Below are 27430 nucleotides of genomic sequence, written 5' to 3'. Positions count from 1 at the left end.
TTGCTGTTTTTAGTGCTTTTAGTTTTAGTTATTAAAGCATTTCATTGTATATTAAAGAATGCACAGCGCAGGCATCTTGATGGGTTTCACAATCCTGGCTCCATTTCCTGGTGCTCTGAGGCAACACTTAGCTTTTCACTCTCAAGACCCTTATATACTCTACATCTGCTATTCTAATGCCTGCATTCATCAGTAGACTGGTAATAATAAATTTTCTTTTTTCCTTTCTCTTTTCTTCCCAAAGGCCCTCCCGTGTGCACACATTTGTCATTTCTTCACTATTGGCTGCTGATTGGTCAAAATTCTACAAACAATAATTCTATTATAATGGAAGCCAGGGCCATGGCTGGCTTTAGGATTTGACTGGAGGCAGGTGAAAGGGTGGAAAGGAGATTATTTTAAACTCTTAATCATCACTCATCTTTTTTCCATATTCATTGACAAGCTGTAGTGGAAGGTTTTTGTTTGTTTGTTTGTTTGTTTGTTTGTTTGTTTTTTGTTTTTTGTTTTTCTTTCTTATGATCCTGGGCACTCTTCCAGATTCTTATTCCTCAGTATTAGCCCAATGCGTTCCTTCTGAGGGTGGTACTGCAGTCTTGTGGATACAAATCTTTCCCACAGTGTTAGTGACTACATCCACGTGGTCCAGCAAGGCCTTGTGCTCAGACTGGTGGGCTAATGTGCCCCACATCAAAATGTCACTTGTGTCAACAAGTCCTAAAAGGTTTGAAGAACAATGTCTGAGGGCTCAAACTGCAAGCCTAGCCCCTGCCTAACATCCACTTTTCTCTCTGCTGTAGACATTTCTGCAGTGAAGTATAGCAGTGAGGCAGTTCATGAAACTGTAGAGTGGTATGGACAATCTCAGCTGTTAGTTTGTCCAGTGTAGCACTGGTGGGCACAGTAGAGCTATCACAGAATGATGGCATCACAGAGTAACTTACATTGCAGGGATGAGGTATGATTTTGGTATGATGTACACAATTCAAGGATGAGGTCACAATTGAACCAAACTGTATGACCATATAAATATGCGTCCATTTTAATAGTATGTCCATCTTATGGTATCTGTGTAGAACAACATGGTAACTGCGCGGAACTGTTCTAGGTATCCTGGAACTGGACAGTAATTGGGATTTGGATCGTGGGGGAAATTGCCTCAGTTGCTGTTATCCTTTGTAGTGGAGGAAGCAGAGACAGATTTAAGCTATGTTTAGCATAAATTTTATTGACATTATTGACTGATTTTATATCATGCACAGTAAAAGAGAAGTAATTTTAAGTCGTACATCTAGAGAAGAAGAAAACAGAATAAATGTACTATGGTCAGATGATTAAAAAGAGTATCCTCTTCAGCCCGCTTTTACTGATCTGTGACACTATTTGCAAGAATTTAGATCATAGGTTTAAATTTTTGATGGGTTTGGCTTCTAAAATTATCTTCAAATCATTATATATTTTTGAGAGCAACAGAATGAGTTTCTTGGAAGATATAAACAAATGATGATTATCTAAGATAACAAATAATCACTAATATAAACATTTTCTGCTAAAGTTTCCTCCTCTCCAGCACATAATTCAGTTCTTGTCAATTTCAAAGGTAGTTGAGTTTCACCTGATCACTAGTTACTAAACAGCTTCCAAAGTTATACATATTAAAAAAAAAGAGAGAGAATAAATCCAAAACTTTGCTAGGAATAATCTTTTCCTGGCAGGCTGTAACAATAATAACAATTATATGTAACATGCATATACACAGATTTCCTTTCCAGTTTTATATCTTCAGTCATCTGTAGTTCTTTAAGCAGTTTAAGCAGGTGAGTAAAAAATAATTATCTTTCTTTGGAAACACAAAGGGGATGTACAGTTAAAGTTAGAGGAAAAAATTAAGGAAGAATATTGTGAATTTTCCATTGACTTAAAAAAAACACAACAACAACAAAAAAACAAACTAGGCTTCTTTGATGAAAGCAGACTTGTTTCAGCATTTTTATCCTTTCCTTTATTTTCTCCAGCATCCTGAGTCTCCCTGAGACAAGGCTTGAACCTGCAAAACATCTTAAGCTGCATTCTCACTGTTGAACTAGACAACTGGTAGAGCATATATATCAAGCCTGTGTTCTCTCTGTTCAGAGAAAATAATTTTTAAGGCTATCATTTCTAAGAGTCAGTTTCCTATTTGTGTGCTTCCATCTGGTGTTCTTTCTCGCTATGTGCTGGGAGCAGGTAGGCACCACTGGCAGGGCTGGTCCCTCTCTGCCTCTGCCCATGCCCAGGCTGTGCAGGCAGACAGCATTCCCATCTGAGGGCAGGCAGAAGTGGAGCACTGGGGTGTACTGTGCCCAGGAGCAACTCTGTTGGCTCACATGGGCACTGCCAAGCTATCCCTTGCCATCTGCCCATGTGGCATGTGTGCAGCTCACCACACTGCTGGGCAGAGACTGCTCTTCCACAGCAGTGCGGCCATGGTTCTCCCCCTCCCAAAACATGTCCTTACCCATGCAGAACTATTGGTGTCCACAGGGATGATGGTAGATGAGGAACCAGCTAAGACTGAAGGCATTAGCTAGTTGATTAATGTGGCAGGATGCTGGTTAGTATGCAGCTGATAGCACTGGAAACACCTGATTTTTCAATCAGCGTTCATGCTTCTTACTTGAGTGGTGAATCTTGCTGTGTGCCATGGCCTCCTGACTGGTTGTAGAACTTGTTCTCTCCTGTGCAATGGCTCCCAAATTTGTGACTGTTTGCACACCAGGGAAAGGTGCTCAAAGGTGCTTTGGTCTTCTCTGGGCTATGTAAAAGCATGATGTGATCTTGTGATTAAAAATAAAGTTTCATGTAAGCATGATCCTGGGGTAGTATTTGGATGTTCTGTAAAGGGATTACGGCTAATTCTAACTAAGGAACACTTTAAAACTATTAGGAGACAGTCATTTTAGCAGTTCTACAGATGATTAAAAAGTCATTTTCTAAAATATTCTCACTGGAGGGTTTTTTCTTTTCTTAAAGAAAACATTTAATTGCTCCAATCAACCATAACTACTTTCTGCTTATGATGTAATTTGTATACCCTGATCACAAGGTATATAGCTATTTTTTATATTTGTTTATGAATGTATTCCCTGCAGTTCCTATCAGTCACCTTTAATTGACTGTAATTTGCTGGCCATTAAAGAAGGAAAGACCAAAATGAGATGTAAAGGGGAGCACTCTGGTTTGGCACTACCAGAATCTGACATATTTTGCAATTCCCCGCTGATAGACACAGCTTCTTTTACTGCCTCATATGACACCAGCAGCTGACATGCCATTGCACAAATCAGCGAGATGTTTGATTTTAGCTCCAGAATTCGATCTGGCATTACCCACATGTGTACTACAAAACTAAGCAGAAAAAAACATTGCCAGCCTATGCCACCAACGTATGTTAACACTTGAAAAGGTAAATAGCTCTGTTTGATCTGTACTGATTGAAGGGTGGGACTCCTCTGCCCATCCTGCTGCAGATTGAAAGCTCCCCCACCATGGGGCAAAGGCGGCCATTCCCACCAAACCACTTCCTGAGGATGTGACATGGTAACTAATGGCGTCCTCATACCGTAATGTCTCATCAACTTCCTGTCTGAGCCCTCAGTCTTACCTGATAAATTATCTTCAGGTATTAACTAAATAGTGACACAGGTGAACCAGGTATCCAGACAGTGTATAGCAAGCACACTGGCAATCTTGCCTGCCTTTAAATCCTACATGTTATAAATCCAGCACAATTCATGATTTTTCAAAATCAGTGTTGTATATGGCTAAATGGTGTTACTGCCCTGTAATTTGAACGATCACAGTATTTTTACCTTAGAGTACAGGGAAACTGGCAAATTCAACAATTTCCTCTGGCAACTGAGATTTGGCAAGCATTTTGACTGTAGTATTTACTGTAGACCAGTGTGCAAAGAAGGGCTGTTGGTCTGTCAGCTTGCTGTAGCTCCCTCTCAGGACAAACAGCTCCATTTTGTTAGGAAAACAAAACACAATAAAGCAAATGCATTACAGAACTTTAAAGTTCATTCAATATCAAGGGTTTGTGTCTCATCCATGGGAGCCAACATTCAGCAGTGTCTTATCCATTGATTTATGCTTATTTTCTTGTAGATTTGTTTCCTCACTAGAGTAGACCCAGAAAATACCAGGCGCATTTTCCATGACGTAACTCTGAATAATGTTTTTTTTTTTTTTTTTTTTTTTGAGGAAACTTTTTTGACCTAAGGACCATTGCAGGAACATGGAGCTTTTGCCCACTGTGCATCGGCTCAGTAAATGAACCTCTGGCATGGTATTTGGCATTTCTGTTTCTATGGGAAATCGGCTGCCAGTGGTTTAATTGCTGGGACCACTCTAAGATTGCTTGCTTTCAGGAGCCCAGAACCTAAATTTCTCTCAGCATTTTGAATTTTCAGACCTTGCATGAGAGTCACTTGAAACCAAAACTTCAGTATGTTTTCTCTGGAGTGCTCATGGATATTTTGAAAGCTGAAACATTTTTATTTGCTTTAAAATAGTTCCCAGGAGCACCTGCCAAGGACTGGGTACCGTGCTGTCATAAAAACATGAAACAACAGAGCATCTGTAAGCAGCAGCAGTGCCGGGCAGCAGAGCACCGGCAGTGACTTGTTGGGCTGTCCCTACTCATGCTCGTGGTGCTCAGAATTACTTGGGTTAGGCCTTTGAACTAGGAAAAGAAGACCCACTGCTGCCCAGGCTTTTCCACTACATGCCTGGCCCTGCCAAGTTCAGAATGTGGCTTCCCCTTTGCTTTTAACCTTGGGCTGGAAGGGGTCATGGTGTTCATGCTGATGCTACAACCTGCATCCATGCTCCCAGATTTCTTGTGTGCTTTTCCCAACATGCAGCAACCTGTCAAGTCTCTAGGTGGTTCACTGGAGTAGTGGTGCTCACACTTGTGCAGCTGTGACCATAGCTAAGCTTCTGCTGACAATAGCAAGACTGTCCCTTTGAGTCACCACGAAAGACTGACCTCACCCAGCATGACTTTTACTTTTAACAGCTAGAGGACTCATTGCTAGTGTGAGACTTGGCCTTTTTTTTCAACTTCCAGCTCCGCACAACACAGTCAGATCATCTGTAGAGAAAGAGTAGATAATCAATATATCCTATTATTAGTCCTTCACCCACTCTTCATCTTTCATTTCTCCAGGGCTGCTTCTTTCCCATGACACAATAGTCTTCAGGATGTTATAACCCGCTCATCACAGCCCATCTGGCCAAAAGACAAATAAACAGAATAAATAAAGAAGCCTAAATCCTCAATCTTTGCATCATCCGTCAGTGACCAAGGCTGATGGAAAAAGCATGAGTCAAAAACACCAGAATACTTTGCTATATTCCATCCACAACCAAGGCTATACAAAGTTGTCCTGAGACAGTAATTCATGTGCCTCAGTTTTCTCATCTCTGAAACCTCATTTACAGAGCCTCCTTGAGTCCTTTAACCTGGGTAACCTTACCTGAAAATTCAGCCTTCTAGTGATTAATAACAGCATCTCTCTGTATCCTCTAAAGCTATGGTGTGCTGCCTTCTCCATGTGAAGTGAGCCTGAGGAGACATTGAGAAGAGATGAGGAGAAAGGAGGGATGCCCCAGCACCATGTGTTATGATGAAACCCACCTGGCAGATGGCCTTTAGCAGGTACAGTGTAGAGCCACTGCTGACAATTGTCAATGCTATTTAGATGTCACTATAGTAAACAAGTAAGGACATACCAATGGGTATTTTGTAATTGTCATCTCCCCTTTTTGCTCTTTGACGCTCATATATGTAAGTGCTCTTGTGATTACTGCCAAAAGGTGGCTAAGCAGGAGAGTGGAAAAGAACCTCCAGTACAGAAGTCAGTATATGGGTGCAACTCATATAGTCATTTACAGACAGGCCTCCAAAAAATGTCATAAAGGCACCATATATTGTGCTATTGAGGATTTTACAGTTGCTGAAACATCTAGAGTAATTCTTGCAGCTAAGACAATCAGATCTTTGCTTTATCAGAAACTTGAAGTAAATGTTTCAAGAACATTTACAGCTACCTGATTTTTACACTGATGAAATCAAACAACTCTTGAACTGTTGAAATCCATCCTGGGAAAATGCTAAACGAAGCTTGCATTTTAAAGAAAGAATTTCATCCCAAACTGTTAATTGTTATTTATGTATATTGAATAGTTTTGGTCCCAGGGATGGCAACTTGACTTTGTTTGTTTATCTGAAAATCTAAATCTTACAGAGCTGTGACAAACTATAAACTTTTCAGTTTTCTGATCCTAGCACTCAGCACAATGTCCAACAAAAGGGTATACATAGCCAGAGACCACTCTGGCTTCACAGCTGATGGCTTCAGTCATCTTTACAATTGTGTATGTGAGTGCAGATCTGGGAAAGGTGGCATTATGCCAAACCTTTCCCAGAATGGTGGAGGGATGATAGAGCTTCTGATATTAAACCACCTCCAATGATGAGAAAACCCATAGGTCAGTGTTGCCCTGACAGTGCCCTTCTTGCCATGCCCTAAAACATTGCTGGGGTCCTTCCTCGATGGAGAAAGTGAACCGGCATAGACAGCTTTTGTTCATCAGGGAATGCCTAGTCTCACTGAGTCTCCGAAGGACAGAGATGTGGCCCTCCACAAATTTTTATTATACTTTACTGACAATATCAGATTCAGCAAAGAAACGAGGAGTGTTATGGCAAAGAAAAAAAAAAAGGGAACCAGGTAATGAAACAGCAATGACGCTGAAAGAAAATTCAGTGTTAAATGTTTAAACGATTCCCCAGACTTTCACTGTGCAGACTTGACAGTCAAATATTAAACACTACACCATCTCACTGAATTTTATGTCATTATAGTAACAATGTAATTAAACTTCATATGGTTTTACTTTTAATTTCAATGAAACATATTTCCTGACTTTTTTTTTTCATAAATAATACCTTTGGGAACCATATCGATCTATACATTTCTTTATTTATCCTGATGCATTAAGTAGTACTTCCAATCAGAAGCTAGATTAGAAAGCATGTGAAAGCTCTTCAAGGGTACTGTAATGTTACTAGCTAGATAGGTTTTTTTGAACATTTTAAATTAATAAGATAAAAGCTCCCTTTTAGGAAATTACTTGATGTGTTGTTGTAAACAAGATAGTGTCTGTGGATCTGCAATCTGCATTTGTAAAGATTACTTTATTCTTTTCCTTTCTTTCCTGGATTTGATACCTACTTTTTCTGTCATGCAAGTTTACTTTTAGAGTACAGCATTTTCAAAAAGAAAAAAAGGGCAAGTATATTTGTATAGTATCTAAGCAAGCCATTCTTCTTTTCAAAGCAAACAAAAAAAAAATCAAACCAAAACATTTTATGTGCTTTCCATTTTCTGGACAGAGTATTCATTGCCACTACTAGTTGAATTGTAGAGATGGCTGTAGTTGCTGAGAAGCTGTGGAGTCCAGTAGACAAGTTGTATAATAAGAGAAACTCGAATCCTGGCTTTAACATGGTCTTCCTACTGCCTTTCTGCACAGCATTGTGGAATTCACAGAAGGCAAGAGTTTTAAAACACAGACTTTTTCTAAATACTTCAGTTTTGAATTAATGAAGAAAATAACCCTAAAGGACCTAAAGGACACTGAAAGCATAGTCTGCACGTCAACAGGCTTTGTGAATGCTCTGTATATTTGAAAATCAAGCAGTTGCCTAAATTGGACCCACAAACTGCCAAGTGTCCAGAAATCAAAGGGAATTACTGAAAATGTGGACTTTGAAATGCAGGCCAAACCACATCTCAAAAGAAATCCAATCCAATATTCATAAAGTTGGGAAAAGGCAAAATAAACAGAAATTATTAATCTCATTTTTAAGCATTCGTAAAGTGAGAAGAAAAATATTAAAAAACAGAAAAGAAATGATCCCATACATACAGCATTCAGAGTAGAGGTAGATCAGGAGAAAAAAAGGGGATTGCATTCCACAAGCAGCATTGCACTACAGACTGGGAATAGCAGTAAAAAAAATAAAGCAATAAGTACATAAAAAAGAAAAAAACCCACCATTTTGCAGAATTGCTGTATTAATTTGGAATGAATATGCACTAGGGAAGTTGTTTTTTAGCTTATCAAGTGGCATGACAACTTGGAACAGCACTCACTTAAATTCATGGATGACTATTTCTTTCCCTACTGCATTTTAGGATTTAGTGGAATTTAGGATAAGGCTAAATCTAACTCACATTTATGATAAAATCAAGGAAATAATTGACTTGTTGCTAGAATTTTTCTCCACAGTTGTCTTGAAATGGAAATGGCTGTGTGATTACAAAGGGAAATTGCTCTTTTGGAGTTCTGAGCAGAAAATTGTATTTCTTGAAAGAAAATGGAACGGGACAAATTCTTCCTTCACATATAACGTTTCCAGAGGCCCGTTTCTGTGGTTACAGTGTCTGTTGTGTCAGTGTAATAAAAGGAAGAATTAAATCTATAGTATTTTTCACAATATATTTTAACATCATTATATAATTTTAGGCCTAGATCTTTGTTGGCACAAAAATGCTAATTCATTTTGCTGACCACAGCATCATTAGCTTATTGCCAGCCTGAGATCATTGTGACTGTCAGGTCAAGTGAGGAATTTGGAGACCTTTGGTACATAAATAGTTGTAAATATTGTCCTGTAGAAACACGGATGAAGATGTAAGTGTAAACTGTAACTCCTAAAACCAACGTAATTTTCAGACAACAGTAAATGCAAATTATTATGCCAGATCCATCTAAAACTAAGTCTATAGATCAAACATATTTGCACCTACATACCTCAGAATGAAATTCAGCCCAGGACATCGGTTAGACTAGGCAGAGCTGATATTCAGCTTTGCCAATGACAAAATGAAATGCTGAGAATCAGCCAATATTTAACAGAATGGGCCAAATCCTGCTCTCTGTTACATCCCCAGATCTCAGATAAGATGATGATAACTGAAAGCAGTTTTGGTTCAATATTTCTTATATTTTAGGTGCTATGGAGCAATCAAGCAATATGAACTTTAGTGGTCCACCAAAGAATCAGTTCTGCTCTGTACAGGATCCAGACTAATCAATATCCTATTATGATCATAGCCTGTTATTTTTAAAGCTGAGACATACTGGGAATAGCCTGGACAAAACATTGGTCCCTGCAACAGCAGAGATTCAGCAGATTCACAAACTATTAGCTTGTAAATCCATGCTTTTCAATAAAATGACATGAAAATTTAAGCTGTATTGTATAATATGGCAAAAACATACATCTACACCCACGTAAGCACTTAGGCCAAATCTCCAAACAACATACACAAAGATTTTCTGAGAAATGGGAATGCTACATCAGTCCATACATCTACATAAATAACAAGCTCAGATTAACTTGTCAGGTGTACAGGGAATATAATCATCAAAAGCATGGGATGAAGTCAATAGTGGCACAAGGTCTAACTTTGCTCTTGTTTGGTAGGAGATGGAATTAACTGAAGGAAATCTTAACCCCATGGGGAGCCAATGACTTTCCTTGAACCAGGGTGTCATCCATTCGTTTCAAGCAGGAGAGGTAACTGATAGCGTCCTTGACATGAAAAAATGTGGAGTGAAACTTTGACATGTTAAGGTCTCAAAGTATCTCTTCACCTCTCCTTAGCATGGTTGGAATTTCATTTGTGGGAGTAGTGCAAAATAAAGATGGCATTACAGGTATGCGTGAGCACATGTTGACTCTCTACTTAGAGCGGGGGAAAAAAGCACCAGACCTGTTCCTATTTTCACAAGACAATGACCAAGAATGCAAAAGCAGCATGTGACCATGTGCAGTCAGCTTTATTTTAATTCAGGAATACAGTAGAGCACAATCCCTGCTCAGAGTACCTTTGTCCTTCAGAATAGGCTTGTTCTCCTCAAAACAAAATAGCCAGCAGCCCTGTTATTAAAATCAATACTGAACTCAATTCAGGTCATAGTTGTCTTTCTATTTTCACATATTTTATATTTTATGGTAAATGGTGCCTTTAAATCACCAAAGAACTGATTTAGGGAATTTGTAGGTCAGATTAATAAAACAGCTTCACTTTTTCAGACTCTCCTCCCAGTAAGGCTTGCACATATGCATTATGCCATTGAAAATTATTAGTCTACCCTGTCATGGTAACACTGGGATGAAGAAAACTCCTGTGTCCCTTATATGTACAGGTTGTTTGTTACTCTGCAGTAAGCTGGGTGCAAGAGACCCATTCTGAGGGGTGTCCAGGGGGCCTGTAATGTCGCATTCTTGTCACAGTATGTGGTGTTCAAAGCTATAAATCTGGTCCCTCACCACCTGCCCACACAGGGTGCCAAGATTTACCAGCAGGAGGCTTGTGGGTGGTTCCAGGGTGTATGATCAACAGCAAAATTACCAAATTTTGAGAGTAAGCAGCTATTTCTTCTCTTGGCAAAATGTTTCATGTTGTCTTTGTTAGTTGTGTTCAGGGAAAGGAAAAAAGGTGAAGTTCATTGCTTTGTCTTTGGAGGTTTCAGCTCTCTCCAGAGCCTATGTGGCAGGTTTTGGGAAGGGAATTTGCTGTAAGTAGAATATTTCAGGGAGATAGAGATCTTCAGTGAGCCCATTCCTTTGGGTCTTCTGTTTCTCTGTGGTGACTACAGCAGGCCAGGAAGAAAAACTGGGAAAGGTAAAGACTTGTTATGTAAGCTTTATGCTGTACCTTGTTTAATATGATTTTCCCTGGATACCTGTTTGGTTTAAGAGTAGCTACTACAGCAAAGAGGGAGGAAAGGAATAAGCACCTCTAGAGTCTTTCAAACTCATATTTGAACTTGATAACATGCTAAAGAATCTGTATGAAACAGTTGCTTTGTGTTTCCCTCAAAGCACACTAGACAGTCTACGGTATAATGTTCTGTATTCTGCATCTACTTTATCATTCTTTCATTGCTAATGGAAAAAACTAATGATATTTGACTTTCTTGTTTGGGGGAGGTAGGGGTGTACTAGTAATAGCAAAAAAAAATTTTCAGGCATGTTTTGAATCATATCAGAGTCAAAATGTTGTGTCCCTACACCATGGCTTGAGACCTTGTAAGCCAAGATCTAACGCTATATGCGCCCTTAACATTGAAATAAGGAATGGTCCACAGCTGTTGTGATGTCGGTACAGGTGGCTCTAAGCATCTGAATGAAGCTGACCTTTTACATACTAATGTTCCATTGCTGCTAATAAAAAAGGCTTTTTTTTTTTTTTCTTTCAGAGATGGGAGTAGATAGAAATATTACTAATAATTCAGTGAGATCTATGTATTCTAACTGCAATGAAATGAGAAAGGTCAAATTTTCTCTCTTTTTTTTTTTTTGTATTAACTGCTCACCCATCTTTGTTGTACTAATGAAATTAAGATATCCTTCATGATATAACTGTAAGCTAGAGGGATCTGAATTACCTTCATCTGGCATCTTTCCAGTATACTATAAATGAGGTAATTGTCCTTGACTATAAAATTTGCATTTTCAAGACTTAATTGCTATCATTACATCTTTTTGTAATTCTATTAATTTAACTGAATGGAGCATTTGGTTTTATGGTGAAAATTTGCATTAAAACATTGTACATCTAAATAGAAATTTAATATTTGCGTCAAAAGCTCAGTACAGTTTTCCCACAGGACCTAAATAATTTCACAATAAGAGAGCAGGAAACAGTTGCACTTTAGGTCAACAAACAAGTTTTCCTTTAGTGAATATTAATAGAACTTGCTTCAAGAGGCATTGTGTGCTGAAAATTACTCCTGAAAATCTCTGTAAAAGTCTCCATGAATTCTGTACCATAACTGTTAACAGGAAATGTATTTTCTCAGCAGCAGTGTAGGTAGGGTGTATGCTTGTTCTGTCTCAGAAGAAAGTGTGATTAAGAGCTCTGTCTTAAGGAATTGTCTTCCTCTTCTGAGTCTTTCTATCCTGGCTGGTCTGTATGCTTTGGTATTGCCTGAATAAGCGAGCAACACTTTGTCTACAGTCTTAGATGTGCACGTAGTCATCTAGTCATGTTCCATTGTGCTATGAAATGAATTCATAGGTCAGTATGTTAGCAGCTTTTGGGGAAATATTTCTTTCTTTTCTTCTATCAATACAAGGTGGTTTAGTCATGCAAAGGCTATGGACAAAAGGTTCAAGCAGTGTGAGGAATCTGAACTGGCTGGATATGTTACAAATGGCCATGATGCCATGTGTGTGCTATTTATACATGGGACTCAGTGCAAAGGTATGACTGCGTTACCGAGTATGCATAATTAAATTTGAGTCAATCTTTTTCCAATATACTTACATTAAATTTGGGGGGACAGGACTTTGTGTCAGGTCTTTGGAGGTATTTAAGCCCCTAGATTCCACAGAGCCCTTGTGGGTCTGGGGTCCCAGTCTTGGCCAGGCACTGCGAGATAACAACTGACACATATATGAGCTGACAGACTTCTGTGCTGGCCAGAAAAGTCTATGCTATTGTCCATGCTGTGTTTGTAAATGTCACTGAGTTGTATAACCTGTTAAGTAAGCTTGATAAGTAATCAGGCTGGATTTGTTTTATATTGAATGTCTGTATTTTTTTCTTTTTGATTTTTTTTTTCTGCAACATGTGAGTAATATTTCACACGAGAGAGTCTGCTTGTGACAGAAATCTCATTAACTACTCTTAATATACCTTGTATTTACTGGACTTCACAATCATCATGTAATTAAGCTTCACAACTGGCTTGTGAAGCAGGAAGGATGAAGGATGTCTCCATTAAAGAGATTTATGGGATGCTGAAATTAAAGACAGATTTCTGGAAGTGTATAGGTATCACTTCTCATTGATTTCAGTACCTAAATACCTCTGAGAGCCTGAAGATCTTTCAAAGATGTGTAGTCAGCCATTAGTACTAGACTAGACCCAAAACTTGGGAGCACAGGATGAAGCCTTTATATAAGATCATGACTTTGGGGCAAGTGCCACAGTTGTTTTGCCTTCTGCCCATATCTTCTGGATGGGAATCACACTTTACTTTGGGGACTGTGTGATGGTTCAGTGTATACTGAAAATGCAATATAAATGTGATTAACTTAAGAGTAGGTAACCTGTCTTCTTCCATGTATGGCCATTCGCATGTACAATTTTTCTATGCGGGTCTTTGCCTGCACTGGAAAAGAATTTGCGTTTCACAGACTGGGGGAGAAGGGCTGCTGAAAGGTACAGCTCAGTGCTGAGCCTCTGAGTCCTGCAAGCATTTGCTCTATCATTCAGTTGGAGTCAGAGCTGTGTCGTTCTGGGCATGTGCACAGGGTAAGAAGGCTCACAGGGTATCTGCTCTACTCAGAGACTGTTTTTTCCACTTCAGGGAGGACCCTCTGTATGTTTTTTCTTAAAGGGTGAATTTCATTTGATGTGAACATTATGCCAAGGATGAACTTCTAGGCAGTTTATATGATAGTGCATTAGGAAAAACAAACAAAACCACTTATTCCTTTGAAAAATCCAGGTCTAGCTGTTAGCATCAATTATTTCAAGCACCTACTGACTTTTCTGGCATATCTATCTCATTGAATCTTGGAAGTGATTTTATGTGCTTTAAGCATTTGATCACATAATCAGCCTCTGCAAAGCAATGCAAAGGATCCTGAGCATTGTCCTGGCAGATAGGCACGTCAAACCTGACACAAACAAACATAAGGGAACAATTGTTAGAATGCATTGTATCACATTGCATGCTAAAGCATTTGCTCTGGTAATCCACCATGCTGACGTGTCTCTGTGCTGATGCCATCTGAGCAGGGACTGTATCCTTAAAGTTGACATATGCATCATATTACAGCAGTGATTTTGTTATGTATCATTGGCATAATGGATATTCAGAAGAGATTAACAATCTTGAAAGGTGGCTTGAATCCACGTATCTCATCCATATTCTGGTGACTCAGAGCATTGTAGAAACTCATTTTATAACATCTCACGCTATCTTGGGCAAAGGAAAAGTAAACAGTCGCCTAGGGCAACAGACTTGGGAGAGAAGCTGTTCAGGTGGTTTCCTACTCCCTCTGTATTGGCAAAGACAGAAGCACAATCCCTTTAACTTGTCTCTCCACTGTCCCTCCCACTCCCCTTTCTCCAGCTTATTGCTGGTGGAAATTTAAAGACCTCTTTTTGCCTTCTCTGTCTCTTTCTCATTCACCCTCACTCTAAAACTTCTGCTGGTCTCCCCTGTCTCTTCTTCTCCTTGAACTCTCCACTACTTCCTACTCAGGATGTTCCAAGAGTGAGGGGATTCACTGTCCTTTCCCAGACTCACATCTCTTTCTATTGCTGCAAATAATTATTTATGCTATTTTTTTTTGCCATTTTTGCTGAATAGCATCAGCCAGCCTGGGGTATATGGTAGCCTGAGCTGTGTGAAAAAGACACATTTCTTCACAGAAGTATACGAGATTGCTTGTCCATTGATAGCTGTTGCTTTAAAAAAACTTTTTCATATTCAGGAAAAAAAAAAAAAGACATGGAAATCTTTGTAGTGCTCATAATTCATGAGATTAAATGAGACAAAAGTTAGACGGTGTCAGCATGTTACTGAATCCCTGGAAAGGTGTGGTCTGTGCTATTGGTAATGATGCTATTCATGTAACGTAGAATGCAATTGCAGAATTCATTGCCATGGGATGTTATGGAAGCCAAAAGGCACAACTGGCAAATCATTCTGTCCATGAGTATTAAACAGTTATCTAGATGTACCATCAAGCTTAGGAAACATTGTAAGCAGTGCTTGCCAGAAGGTGTTTGGCTATACCAGTGCAAGGATCACACTGTCTGTGATCTGCTCTTTTACTGTATAGAGCATCTGCTGTTACTCACCAAGTTCCTGAGATGGGATACCCAGCCAAATTCACTTTTGGCCATGTCTGTATGGTAAGCTTTTGTTCTTGTGAGCTGCATGACTAAAGAGACTAATAACTAAATCTGATCCATTACATCTTTATCCAAAGACTTAAAATATACGGGCAAGAGTTCCTGCTTTAACAGTGCTAAGGCTGGTCTTTCAGTCTGCCAGTCAAATGCGCCTTGTGGTTAAGGTGTACTACTGTGGACAGTCATCTGAAAGTTGAGTCATTTCAAATTGAGGTTAAGAGAGGCCTATTCCATATGCCAGTTTCTCCTGTTTGTTAAAAACTGACTTTAGGATGAGATAAATTATCTAGATTAGGTGCTGTCTCTTATAACTTGTGTATTTTTGTTGAATGAGCTTGGTGGCTTTGTCTGCAAAATGAGCAGGGTTCAGAAAGGGCAATTTGTTCTTCCAAGCAAGAAAGTAAGTCCTCAGATGGTTTGCATGGGTGTTGTTCATACATGTACTATGTGTCTTTCTGAATGGATCTATTTTTCCCATCTCAAAGCTTTGGATTGCCTTAACTTGCTCTGTTTGGCCAATTCCACTTCCTTCTGGCACATGTCATGTACTCATTCCTACAACCTGTACCAAAAGAAGCTGTAGAGGTGTGCCACGCTTTTAAAATGACAAAACAACTTTCCCTTGAGATTAATGCAACTTCCTTAAATCAGTAGTCTGGCATTTTGAATTATCACTTACCTTATTGATGACAGAAGTCTCTGGAAAGCTTCTTGCACATTGGTGTATGTACAGCAACAAAACATGAGAGAGCTGCAGATATTTTGCTCATTTGACTCATTATTTGTGCCTAAGGAAGTGGAGTTCACATATGGAGGCATTTATTTATTTATTTCCTTCATTCACTGTCTCACATCCCTACTGGCAATTATTGTTATCAAGACAATCTCGCGTAGGAAAGCAAGGAAGTGTGAGTAATTTTCCAAGCATGAGGTCAAACATTGTTTTTGCTTTCTGCTCTTAAAATCTTAATTAGAACAACACCTCCACTAACTGCTGGGATCTCTTTTGGAGTAAATAATGTAGTGTGGCTGGTAGTACCTTAGCTGAAGTTTTAGATATGATAGGGAGAAAGCTTTCAAGGTGGTAAATAATGCATGGATAGTTGGCAATGTTCTTGCTCTGTGCTTTTTAATACTGTTCAGATAGCTCTAAAGAAAGTTCTGTGAGCATAACTGAGGATAAAATTGTGTTCTGGTGTCACTGGAGTTAATGGCAGGTTGCTAATACCTTCTGTGTATGACAAGGATTTGGGACTACATGTGTCAGTGAGGTTCTAGCAGGGCCTTTGCCTGGGGATCAGGGCAGGGGTTTGGGGACATTCAATGGGGGTTCAAGCAGGCAGAGCTTCAGGAAACCTCAATGGTATGCGGAAACATTACCTAATTCTGACATCCACTACCTAACTATGGTTGTTGTTTCTGGTAGTCATACATGATTTCTTCTGTTCAGCCTGAGACTTCAGCGGGGTAGTGTCTCAGATTCTTCTTTTTTAGCCTGTCTTCTATTCAAGCAAGTCAAAATTGGACTCTGTATCTGTCCTTATGTTTAAAAAAAGGGTATGTAGATACACATTTATAAAATAAATAACCAAACATGGAGACTCGTCTTTCATTAACTGCATATGGCTATATTTTCTCTGTTGCTTTCTAAACTCTTAAAACTTTTACTTCTAGGGGATAGGGATTTAGCTGATAATAATTCTGCAGACAATGGATTGAACTCTGATAGAAGCTGAGCAAAGGGCCTCTGGGTATAAAAGTGAAATTGCCAGTATGAAAGAATTTTCCATGCTTAGGCTAACCCCTAGAAGCAGGGTGCAAAAATCCAGGCTGCTGCACAACACAAAATAAAGACGTAGTCAAGTACTATGGACCCTGTGGTCCATATGCCTTCTCTCCCCATCAGTCATCTGTTAACTTTGTTATCACTGAAGTGTAGGTCAACGACACTATGTAGTGCTGTTTGTGGGTTTTGGTGACAGCTGCATACTTGGTCTCACCCATCTCAGCCATGCTAGCAACTTCAGGTGTATTAAGAAGTAAGCAAACCTGACCTTAAGTGAGCTTGAGCAAAGTTTTTGATTGTTTGTATCGAACAACACAAACGTTAGGTACATATGTGCAGGCACTCCTGAGTAAAACTGGATTGCTTAGGGGGTTGACATGTAGACTTAGTAGGAAGGTATACTAAGTAAGAAAACAGAATTTTTAAGAAGGTGTCTGTAGATGTAGTGTTTTCACTTCTTGATACTGTTCTGTAGAGTTAAGGTCCTCTTGAGTGATCTTAAGATTCACAGAAGTGGTTAGGCTGAAACAGCATGTTTTTTTTATTTTTTTTATTTTTCCCCCTGCCACTTGGTCTGAAAGAGTTTTTAACAAAAAATTTACCTTAGGTATAATTTTTGTAATATTCTCTCTTCTTATTATCCTAGCTTAACAGCCAAGGCAGAAAACGCACACATTTTTAAAACCATGTTGCTGTTATTTATTTTTTTTAAATGCATTGGCTTCTGAAAAGGTCTGTAAGTTCATTTCAAATTGTGGTGAAACACCAAGCAATTACTTGTCTGCCTGTTTGCAGCTTAGCCCCACTTCCTCAATTTTTCCTCCCATGTTTTTCTTCCATCTCTCTCAGTGCTCTGTTTATTATTCTTACAGCTTAGTTTTCTTCTTTGCTAGCCATCAGTTTGTCAGTTATGATCAAATGTCAAAATGAAAGCAAACATAAGCATCAATTATCAAAAATGACATAGTCTGTATATGTATTCCTCAGCAGAAAGGATTTTTCCCTCAATGCGTACTGGACGTGAATTTTAACTAGACACATGAGTTGTCTGTATATTCATTTTCACATTTGATATCTAATGGCAAGGTTGGGTAATCCACTACTTACCTGCTAAGCATGAAGTTCTTACAATATATGAGCAATGCTTTTAAATCTTTTAATACTGGAAGTTATTCAAATATATTTCAAGTACCATCTTTTCTGCAGGAAGAATTTTTTAGTTTTTCCTCCATAGGAAGGCTGTAACAGTGTTTCAGGTTACGTGATCTTCCTACTTTTTTTTTCTCTCCATCTCCTAGGCTTTTTTTCTGAACAATATGATAGGCCCCCTCAAAATAAAGATTTAAAAAAGGGGGGGGGGGGGGGCAAGACCACCATCACACTGAAGAAGGTCATATTTAATTTTGCTACCGTAAAGCATAATCTTTTCATTATTGTGGAAAAAAAAAATTAAAAAAAATCAAACTTTCACTGATACTTTGGAATTTCTTTTCCACTCTAACTTTTAAAGGAAGGTATTGCTTACAATCCATTTTTTCAGCATATAATCCGTTTTACCTTTTCAGTACAATTGTAATGAATTATAGACAAGCATATTCTCTCCATTAGAAAAAGAAATTGTAACTGGGGTAAACAGGCAGTTTTCAAGATTCATGTTTCTTTGAATTCAGTATAAAGATTTTCATTTCCCAGCCCCATTATGAGTATATGCTGCAGATACCGTGAACATCTAAGTCTTCCTCCTTTATTTTTCCACTGTGTAACTTTCTTAACCTGCTCTAGAAATACAAAGAGCTTGCTTTGCATTGAAAGAAGTCCACCCATTTCAGTGGGTAAATTGATGCCCACTCTATCTGTGCAATACACATCTGTCTGCTGAGATGAGGGAAAATCAGGCACCATGTCAGCTACGTGTGCCTGCTGATGGTCCCTTTCCACTTCAGTCTCTGTGCAATGGTAAGTGCTTACTGTGCTAGCTGAAGTAGATCCCAGAGTTCACAACAAGACTTTAGAAACTTCTTTGTGGCTTCTTCAACATAAAAAGATGGCTTCATGGATCAGATAGTGGGAATGTAGACTTACACAGTTAACTGGTTTAGGCAATGACACCGTTTTTCTTAGTTAACAGGGATTCAAATCACAAGCTAATGCTTTCCACACAGATAATAGGGAGAACAGCTGCTGCCTTGAAAATCAACACATTCTGCTTTTAGGATATCTTTGTGAAACCATATGAGTGTATTTTTCATTTTGTGTCCCTGGGAATATTTAGACTCAAGCAGGGTTAGAAGTTGAGTTGCTGAAATACTGTGGTGAAAATTGTCATCAAGCCCTTCCTAGTGTTCAGGTCATTTTGGCATCTGCTGTCATGAGATTTCCAAGCTTGCAAACTCAACTCAACCTTAGTTTGAGCTATTCTTTCAGAGATTTGCACCTCTTGTGGTCAATTCTGCTGAGACTGACAGCAAACTTGCTAATTTTTGCCAGTCATGGCAGATTGTTTCACTGTTTTCTGTCTTTAACATAGTCAGCTGGAATTCCTGCACTTTGATGTTTGAAACCAGTGAACATTTCCCCACTGGTAAAATCATGTATTCACTTCACTTTTTGTCTTCAAAACTTCCAGATTATCTGCACATATGATTGCATTGCAAATGTGTGCAGATACCTAATTTCCTTCTGTCAGGCCATAGAAGGCCATTGAGATGTCCCATCGTCCCTGCCACTGAAATATGTGGAGTGCTTCCTGATATCATCAGTGGACTGCATGTGAAGCTGGGCTGCATTTATTTTGCATTTCTTTGCTAGTATGAGAGGACTGCAGAAATGACTAGGTGTGGATGAGGGTGAGAGCGGCACATGCTGAGCGATGGCAATCCCTGGCTGGCCAGCAGCCCCTCTGGGTACCGTTACCATCCAGTGTAATTCAGAGCAGCCTGTAATAACTCATGTCTGGTTTGGGTATGGAGGCAGAAGAAAGGGAGCATATGACTTTCTTCTATGATTTGCTGCCCTGTAAAAGGATTTTAAAGAATCTTTGGAGAAAAATTTAGGTCTCAGATATACACATGTGGATCTCATCGATTTCATAGGAAACCACGTGAGTTTGTACATTAACAGACAGAATATGGCTTTTGATCTTTAAGAGCAATTAATATAAAATATGGAATTACACTATTGTGTAATAGGATATTTTTTACTACTTTGTTAAAAGTATTCCCCAAACCCAAATACATAACAACATAACTTCCCAGGCCACAGTCTTGTAACTCCAATAAAATATCTCCACCAATGTTTCTCACTTTTTGATGCTGTTCATAACTGTGTTTAGCTATAAGGCCAAGCATCTTCCTGTCCTCATGACTGTCCAAGCTGGGGAATGTCCTTACAATGGAAAGAGAAAGGGAGGGTTAACTGTCACAACTATCTGCAGAGATTCTCCTGTGACCATTTATTTCCTGTCCCCGTGTGATATGTTGAGATGTGCCAGTGAGAACTAAGCCATGATCACACAAACATGCAAGCACAGAGCGCTTTGGCATATGTTTATGGACCTGCGCCTGTAAGTGGACAAGTACCTCTCATAGCTGATACTTGATGGAGGACAACGGATTAAAACCTCTGTTGGCATAAACCTTGTAGGTGTGTGCAAGACTGACAGCTTGAATGTAGATACATAGGGTTTACATCTTGAAACTTCTGTGGTCATATCTACCTTTGAATGGGTGGGAATAAAATGCAGTGAACCTCAACTGGAGGCATTCTGGCTTTCATTTTACTTAACTGAAATGCTCATTGTGCTCAGCTGACAGATGTATTCATTGTGCAATGTGAAGCAGCTTCTGCCTGTAAAGGTTCCCACAGATACTACCTAGGAAAACAAGTCCGAACTGAGCAAGAGACATCCAACATCTACCTGCAACAGATTCTCAGTTAAAACAGCAAACACTTCCAAAAGTTTCATCACCAAGTGGAATGGCACAATGTGTGTCTCACAGAAGGTACTGGCAGGTCTTCTCAGGTTTCCCATTAAACTGCTGAATTGCAAATAAGACAGCTGACCTGTAGGAGTCATTTTGTCAAGGTAGCTGTCATGGGCCGGGGGGGGGGGGGGGGGGGGGGGGGGAGGGGATTGTTGTATCATCTCAGAACAAGAATTTACATGTTTCAATTTGAAGTACTGTGTTCTTGTTCGTTGTTTCCCAGTCCGTCAATAGGACAAAAGGCAAATGCATCTGTTAGTCCCCTAGCCTCCTCACATTCATCCCCCCCCCCTTTTATTATTATTATTTTTTTTGGAAAGCCCATAAGACTGCTCAAACATCTCAATCTTTGGCTGAAATCTAAAATGTTCGATATATATTTACTTTCAGGCAGGAACTGAATCTAGAAAAAATCCATCTGATGCTGCAGGTGAAATTTTAGAAAATTTTGAACAAAGGAAGAAAGGATAAAAACAAAACATGCATGCACACAGCTATAAATGCCATTTGCATTTTATTGCATTTTAGCATTACATTATCTTACTGTATTTCTGTTGTTCTGAAGCTGGTAATCCAATTGACTGACTACTTCTTGATGTTAAATTTCATAGATTTCAGCTGAAGTAGTTGTATTCTATGAAAAGTCATCTAGCTCAATGAGTTTTGATTTTGTTTGTAGTTTTATTTAGTTGATTGTGTCAACTAAATTTAGCTGATTGTGTCAAATGTCACTTATCCCGTCCAGATCCACACCTATAAGAAATTAATGTTATTTTTGACTTAACAAATTTGCTATGCAAAATGGCTTTTTCATTCCTCCCCCTTCAAAGATCAACACTACCTGTAAAACTTTTGCCTTGTAAAAATTTAAGCTGTACAGCAATTAAAAAACAAAAGAAAAAACAATCTCTGCTCTATCATGCCCCGTTAGACTATTAGAAAATAGTTATTTTTGCAGCAAACTGCTGTAAAGTTAGAAGTGAAAAACAATATTATCACTGTTAGAAATGTAGCTGAAGACAATGTACTACCTAGCACTCATCTGCTATCCTCTTTGTAGATGGAAGATATGCTTGCAGTGCTTTGGAGAGAAGAGCACCCAAAGCTAAAAGACCATGTACAATGCTGTATTATAATGATCCTTCATGGAGTATAATAAAGTAAAATCCCTAGTATCTTAATTCTATATTCTTCAATTACCCCGACTCATGATTCAGATAAATGAGAATTGGTGAGATATAACCTTGCAGTTTATTGACTCACTGTATATTAATCTCTTCCTATTATTAATTATATAATCTACAGCATGATCTGGCACATAAACACAGCAGGTTTAGTTATTTCACCAATTCAATACTATATCTCTCTCTATATATAAATTCACAATGAACCTGTGTTCAATTTGACCTTGGGGTATAAATCTGAATTTGTTAGCTAGAGTTCAGATGTTCAAGATTAGAATTATATGCCATTTACCATTTAACAGATTAATCAGAAAGAAGGATCTCCAATACAAATGAAAAATTAAAAAAAAAAAAAAAAAAAGGTCATCTTTATTGTAGCATACGTAGCAGTGGAGACAATATCTACCTTCACTCTTTCCCAGCTCTGGGAAGATTTTGCGTGGTATTTTGTATTGGTTCTTTTATTCATATTATCAGAATGGAGTAGAGAAAGCCTTGGAGCAACTTCATCTCTGTAGATGCAGATAGACAATTTTTGAATTTTTTCTCTGGCATTACAACTGAGAGAGGATGCTGAAGGTAGCTTTTCTAAACATCAAAGGTGTGGATAAAGTCTGCTGTTCTCTTGGATACTTGAGTTGGATGCGGAGCTTTTTCTTAAAGATTAGGCAAGCGTAGTTAAATACGGGTGTACATTAGACAGTTAAATCTGCAGCTTCTGACTGCCTTTATGCTTAGCATTCAGTTGGCACTGAAAGTTTGTTTCACTTTTGTTTCATACATCTAAAGTTTATCTAAGCTTGTTCTCTCTGAAGAAAAACATGTATACACTGGAGTCCAGAATGCCTCACCCTCTTTTTGGTGCTCTATTTGCTCCTTGCTGACTGATAGGAATAGGATGGGCCATATATATTTTCCCCCTGTAGATTGAGCGGATCAGGTGTGTTTGCTTTTGAATCTGAAAAGTAGTGTCATCCAATCTTGATTTTCATTTTGATGCTCAAAGGTGACATAAAGCTGGATGCCAGGGAAGAACATCTTCTTAGTAAGGAAGGAAAAAAAAAAAAAAAGCCAACCCTGCACTTCTCAGTGATTGGGATTCACTGTGTTGTTGCTGGGTGGAACTGAGTAATGCTGTTGTTGCTCCTGCTTCTGCACAGTGATGTTTCTGTTCCAGTTTTTGCTGACTCATATTCAAGAAAACACGATGCACAGACACAATGCACTGTAACTCTTATTCTTTCCCCCACTAACCTCGGTGAGTATTTTTTTTTCCTGTCTATAGCTAGCATTGTACTAATATAGCTCTACTGTTAGAATTAATAGGAGGGGAAAAGGCAATCTTGTAAACAAACTGCTAGCAGACAGATTGATCTAAGAGAGGGCATTTAAATGCAACCTGCTGTTTGTGGTACATCTACCTCTCTTTAGAGCTGATCAATCCTGATAACTTGCCCGTCTCTACAAACTACACTTGCTAGAGCTGTGTTCTTAAATGGGAGAAGTGCTTACAATACCCATTTACAGCTGTATTCTCTTTAATTAGTCAGCACAGCCAGTGCTGCAGGGGTAGATCACTATGCTTTAAAGATTTGAGAATGTTAATAGTACAGTATATCATTTTAATTATTATTGGATTAATGTTGTGTCTCGAAGAACATCCAATGCAAATCACAAGAAATGGCCTGAAGTGACTCAAGGGTTGTGCTTTATTAGAAAACTAATAGGTCCATTGGTTAAATACAAGGACAGGTTCTTTTTTCAAATGTTACTCTGCACTGGGCTGCTGTGTGCATGCATGTGTGTATGTGGAAATGAAATCCTCTCGCTTTCACTTTGTTCACAGAAAGTTTCTGTAGCTCATGCAATAAATGGCTGAGAAAGCAGATGTAATACCAAGAGATGAAAAGGAGATCCAAAATAACAGTGAGGAAGACCCATTTCCCACTTGTGATGTTGTAACAGCATCCCCTGGTTGCCCTGCCAATCTGTTTTTGGCCAGCCTTAATGAAGACAAGGGAAGTTCAGTGGTGCCAGAAAGACTGTCTGTCCTCTCTAGCAAGGCTGTGGCCCAAGCAAAAGCCCTTGCTGGCCCAGAGATCATCAGTGGCAGCCAGGCACAGAGCAGGGCCTCTGGGTTGGCAAAGTACCAGCTGACAGCTGTAAATGCACCAGCAGAGGGCTCCTCGTACCCCTTGGCAGTCTGTAAACCTGTGGACATTACTTTACTGTGCTCCAAAAGCCTCTGCTGCGACTGCAACCAGGATTTGGAGGTACCACATCCCCCTGAGGTGTCCAAGGTGGCTGGTGAGCCCTCCAAGGCAGTGAAGAACCTTGGGTGCTGCCATATGCAGGGTGCCAGCACACAGTATGCGGGGAGCAGCACTAAGGGCGTTGTGGCCCCTTGCAGTCTGCGCCTGGCCATTTGGATGAAGACCACAAAAGTAACGAAGACTTTAGAAAATAAGAAAAAGGAAGAAAAGGAGAAGTACTGGCTACAGCTAGCTATGTACCGAAGACTTCTACTGTTGCGTTCGATCAGGAGCTTGCACAAGCAGCTGGAGCAGCAGCAGGCCAGGTTGCAGGAATGTTATGGCATGGTAATAAATATCAAGAAAGAAGTGTTGAAACACATTCACTCAGCCTCGCCCTCACCTTCTCCATAATCATGTTGCTGCATGTAGAAATGAGCTTTGTAATGCCACTGGAGCCATCAGTAAGCTTGCATGCCATAAGGTGGTGTCCTCCTAGCCAAGAGTATGTGCCCACGTGTGTGGAGAACAGAAGCAGAAACAGCAGAACAAGAGAAAGGGGAAGGTAAAGCATTGGCCCCTGAATTTTTCTGCAGGAAGCTGGAATAAGATTGTATCCGTGCAAGGTGATGGCTGATGCACACTTGAGGTCTTAAGCTGAAGCAGGATATAAAAAGTAAATAAATGTATTAAAAAAGAAAAAAAAAATGGCAACCAAGTCTGACACGTGATCAGTAAAGGTGATCTGATGCCAAAGCTGCAGCCCGTTAAATATGTGATATGGCAAATCACCCTTGGACTTTCAGCATTAAAGGAACTTCAGCAGAATTGTTTTTTTGTCTCCTCAAGGATACCCAAGCCTAGAAAGCCAGGATATTTGAAGAACTTAAGCTCAGGCTTGTTATCTACCCAGCTGCCTGTTTTTCACAAAACTGCTAAGGCCATTTTATGCTTCTGACCTCTACCCTCCTACAAAATTTATCTTGACAAGAAATTATTGCAGGAAGGTAGAACACTCAAATACATGTACAGAGAAGCAGCACAATTGCCTAAGCCTTATTTCCTTAGGAAAGCAAGCTAGAAACAAAGGCTTTATAATCTGATGTTATGTTAGAAGCCCAGACTGTCAGTGCCAGGGGAATGTTCAAGGTCTGCACAATTAGTAATCTGCTGCTAACTCCCAATGGCGCTAGTGTCTGCAAATCAAGCATATTTCGTGCCTTACTGCTGTCATTTAATGGAAGTTGGTTACAATTAGCACTTTTTATCCAGGTGTATTAGACACTTGGAAAACCCTAGAGCAGTTTCTCCAATTGCAAGGTTAGGATGCCTGCAGGAAATTTGATGTCAGTAAGTAACAAACACACACAGGGAAAATTAAAGAAGAAAGATACAACTTGTTTGTTTGTTTGTTTGTATGCATTAAAAAGGCAATCTGTGTCCCTATTATTGAACAGCAAATTGAATAGTTGAATGTGCTGGTTTAGAATCTGAAGCAAAAATGTTTTGAGAACAAAAGACATTGGAAAAACTTCCTCTTCTGGGACTTAAAGTGGTATGGAAAATTCTCTTTTTCTTCACATATGCAATTCTGATGATGCCACCTTTTCTTTTACCCTGTTGTTTGTTAGGAATGTTTTGGTAGGTGAGCAAATTTTTTTTTTTTTTTAATCTATTCCTTACATGAAAAGGCAAGTCTATTATTAGAGGTCATATTCTTCTGTGAATAGTATGCTATATATCGGAAACTTTTTCTTCCTGTCTTTTTTGTGTGCTAATAGAGGGAGGATGTGTGTGTGTTTGTGTATGCACATATACCTATATACAAGTGGTCGTGAAAGGTTGGCACTTCATTTCCTGTAGTAGAAGCAGGAATAATCTCTCAAAATAATCTCTGCTGTCTATGAGGAGCTGGTTGATTAGATTCACATGCGCACATCTGTGAGCAAGGTATTGAAGTAATTCAACAATTGAAGTGCAGCACAACATTGTCATTGTTCCATCTTTGTATTTCCTTGCACCCAAAATTATGGAAGCCCCCTGGGTATGTGCAACATTAGATGGGCTTATTTATCTCCTTGGGCCTTTGCATAGTCTCTTACACAGCACAAGCCTGGAATTTTGTATGCAGAATTACCATAGAAACATCGTTGGCATCAAGGAGATATTTGAAGAAGCATTCTGTACTGCCTCATTTCGGGGATTTAGGTTGCCAGGGACCTTTAGTGGGCTGCAAAAATGAAAGCTGGGGATCTATGTGACTGGGAGACATTACTCCTGTGTTCTGAACCCGCCCAGCTCTCAGCTCAGTCTTGGGAAGGCTGTTCTCTGTCAGTAATGCAGGTTTACCAAAGAATACTTAAATACTAAATTCAGCTCAGAAGTAATTTGTTCTGCCCTCCAGGAAAGAAAGATGATCATGGCCAAAAGGGATGTGCAAAGATTTTGTTTGGTTGTTTGTTTTAAATGTTTGAACTAAAAAAAAAAATAAAAATAAATAAATTCATTGGTTAAGAGTGAAAGAAACCAAACACAAGCAGACCACTATTAGGTTGTGTCTCCTGGGGAAAGAAGTGTTGGAGAAGGGGCACATCTCTCAAAACTAAATAAATGCAAAACTACTAAATTCTGAAATCAAGTGTCGGATTGTTCCCATTAGGAAGAAGATTGAAAGATGTATTTTGACATAAATTGTGTCTGAAGAAGAATTAATAAATTTTATTTCTTCTGAATTAAATTCAACTTGGCTAATACTATCATGTCATTGAACTTTCTGTATGAGAACAAAAGATAAAGTAGCTATTTTACCTCAGTAGCTGCTGTAGTATTGCCCTATCCATTGCTATATGCTGCTATCTATACCTATAATGACAATTGTTTTAAAGGTGACTTGAAAAACATTGAAAGATATTGCTCACACAAAACACAGTGCAGCAATAGTTGAGTTGTCAACCTGTACAACTGTAAGTGCTTTGTGACAATCTTTGTTTTGTACAACACCTCTGATAAGATTTCTTGATCCTTATTAGAATCAGTAGATGCTTCTGCACTGTGAATACTAAATGCCAAGAGATCTGTGCATGAGCAATGCTGTCTGATAGCTGGCATGAAAATGAAGCCAAGATCTGTTCTGTGTATGCATGGTCTTTCAAGTAGTGTTTTATGGATACGTGCAAAATAAATGTTAATCGATGAAATAAGAACACTTGTCTTTGCAACAATT

At 39.1% G+C, this 27430-nt stretch overlaps 1 protein-coding gene across 4 annotated transcripts in view; it reads left to right on the top strand.

The window, feature by feature from the left end:
• The window catches only part of LOC310895432 (uncharacterized protein), a 32081-nt gene extending 4656 nt beyond the window's left edge, over positions 1-27425 (top strand). The window contains exons 2-3 of one of the 4 annotated variants that reach the window (XM_083826815.1): positions 5578-5704; positions 23802-27422. In XM_083826815.1, the coding sequence (XP_083682941.1) occupies positions 23827-24621 (795 nt within the window). In that variant the 5' untranslated portion in view covers positions 5578-5704; positions 23802-23826 and the 3' untranslated portion in view covers positions 24622-27422. Of the gene's footprint in view, positions 1-5577; positions 5705-11325; positions 11551-22310; positions 23214-23801 lie in introns of those variants that run through there. The other 3 variants (XM_083826818.1, XM_083826816.1, XM_083826817.1) reach the window with 3 other exon arrangements.
• The last annotated feature ends 5 nt before the right edge of the window (positions 27426-27430 follow it).

This window comes from Anser anser (assembly GCF_964211835.1).
Source record: "Anser anser genome assembly, chromosome: 2".
NCBI classification, from domain to species: domain Eukaryota; kingdom Metazoa; phylum Chordata; class Aves; order Anseriformes; family Anatidae; genus Anser; species Anser anser.
The sequence above is the reverse complement of the archived record's forward strand: the minus strand, read 5'-3'. Positions and strand labels throughout refer to the sequence as shown.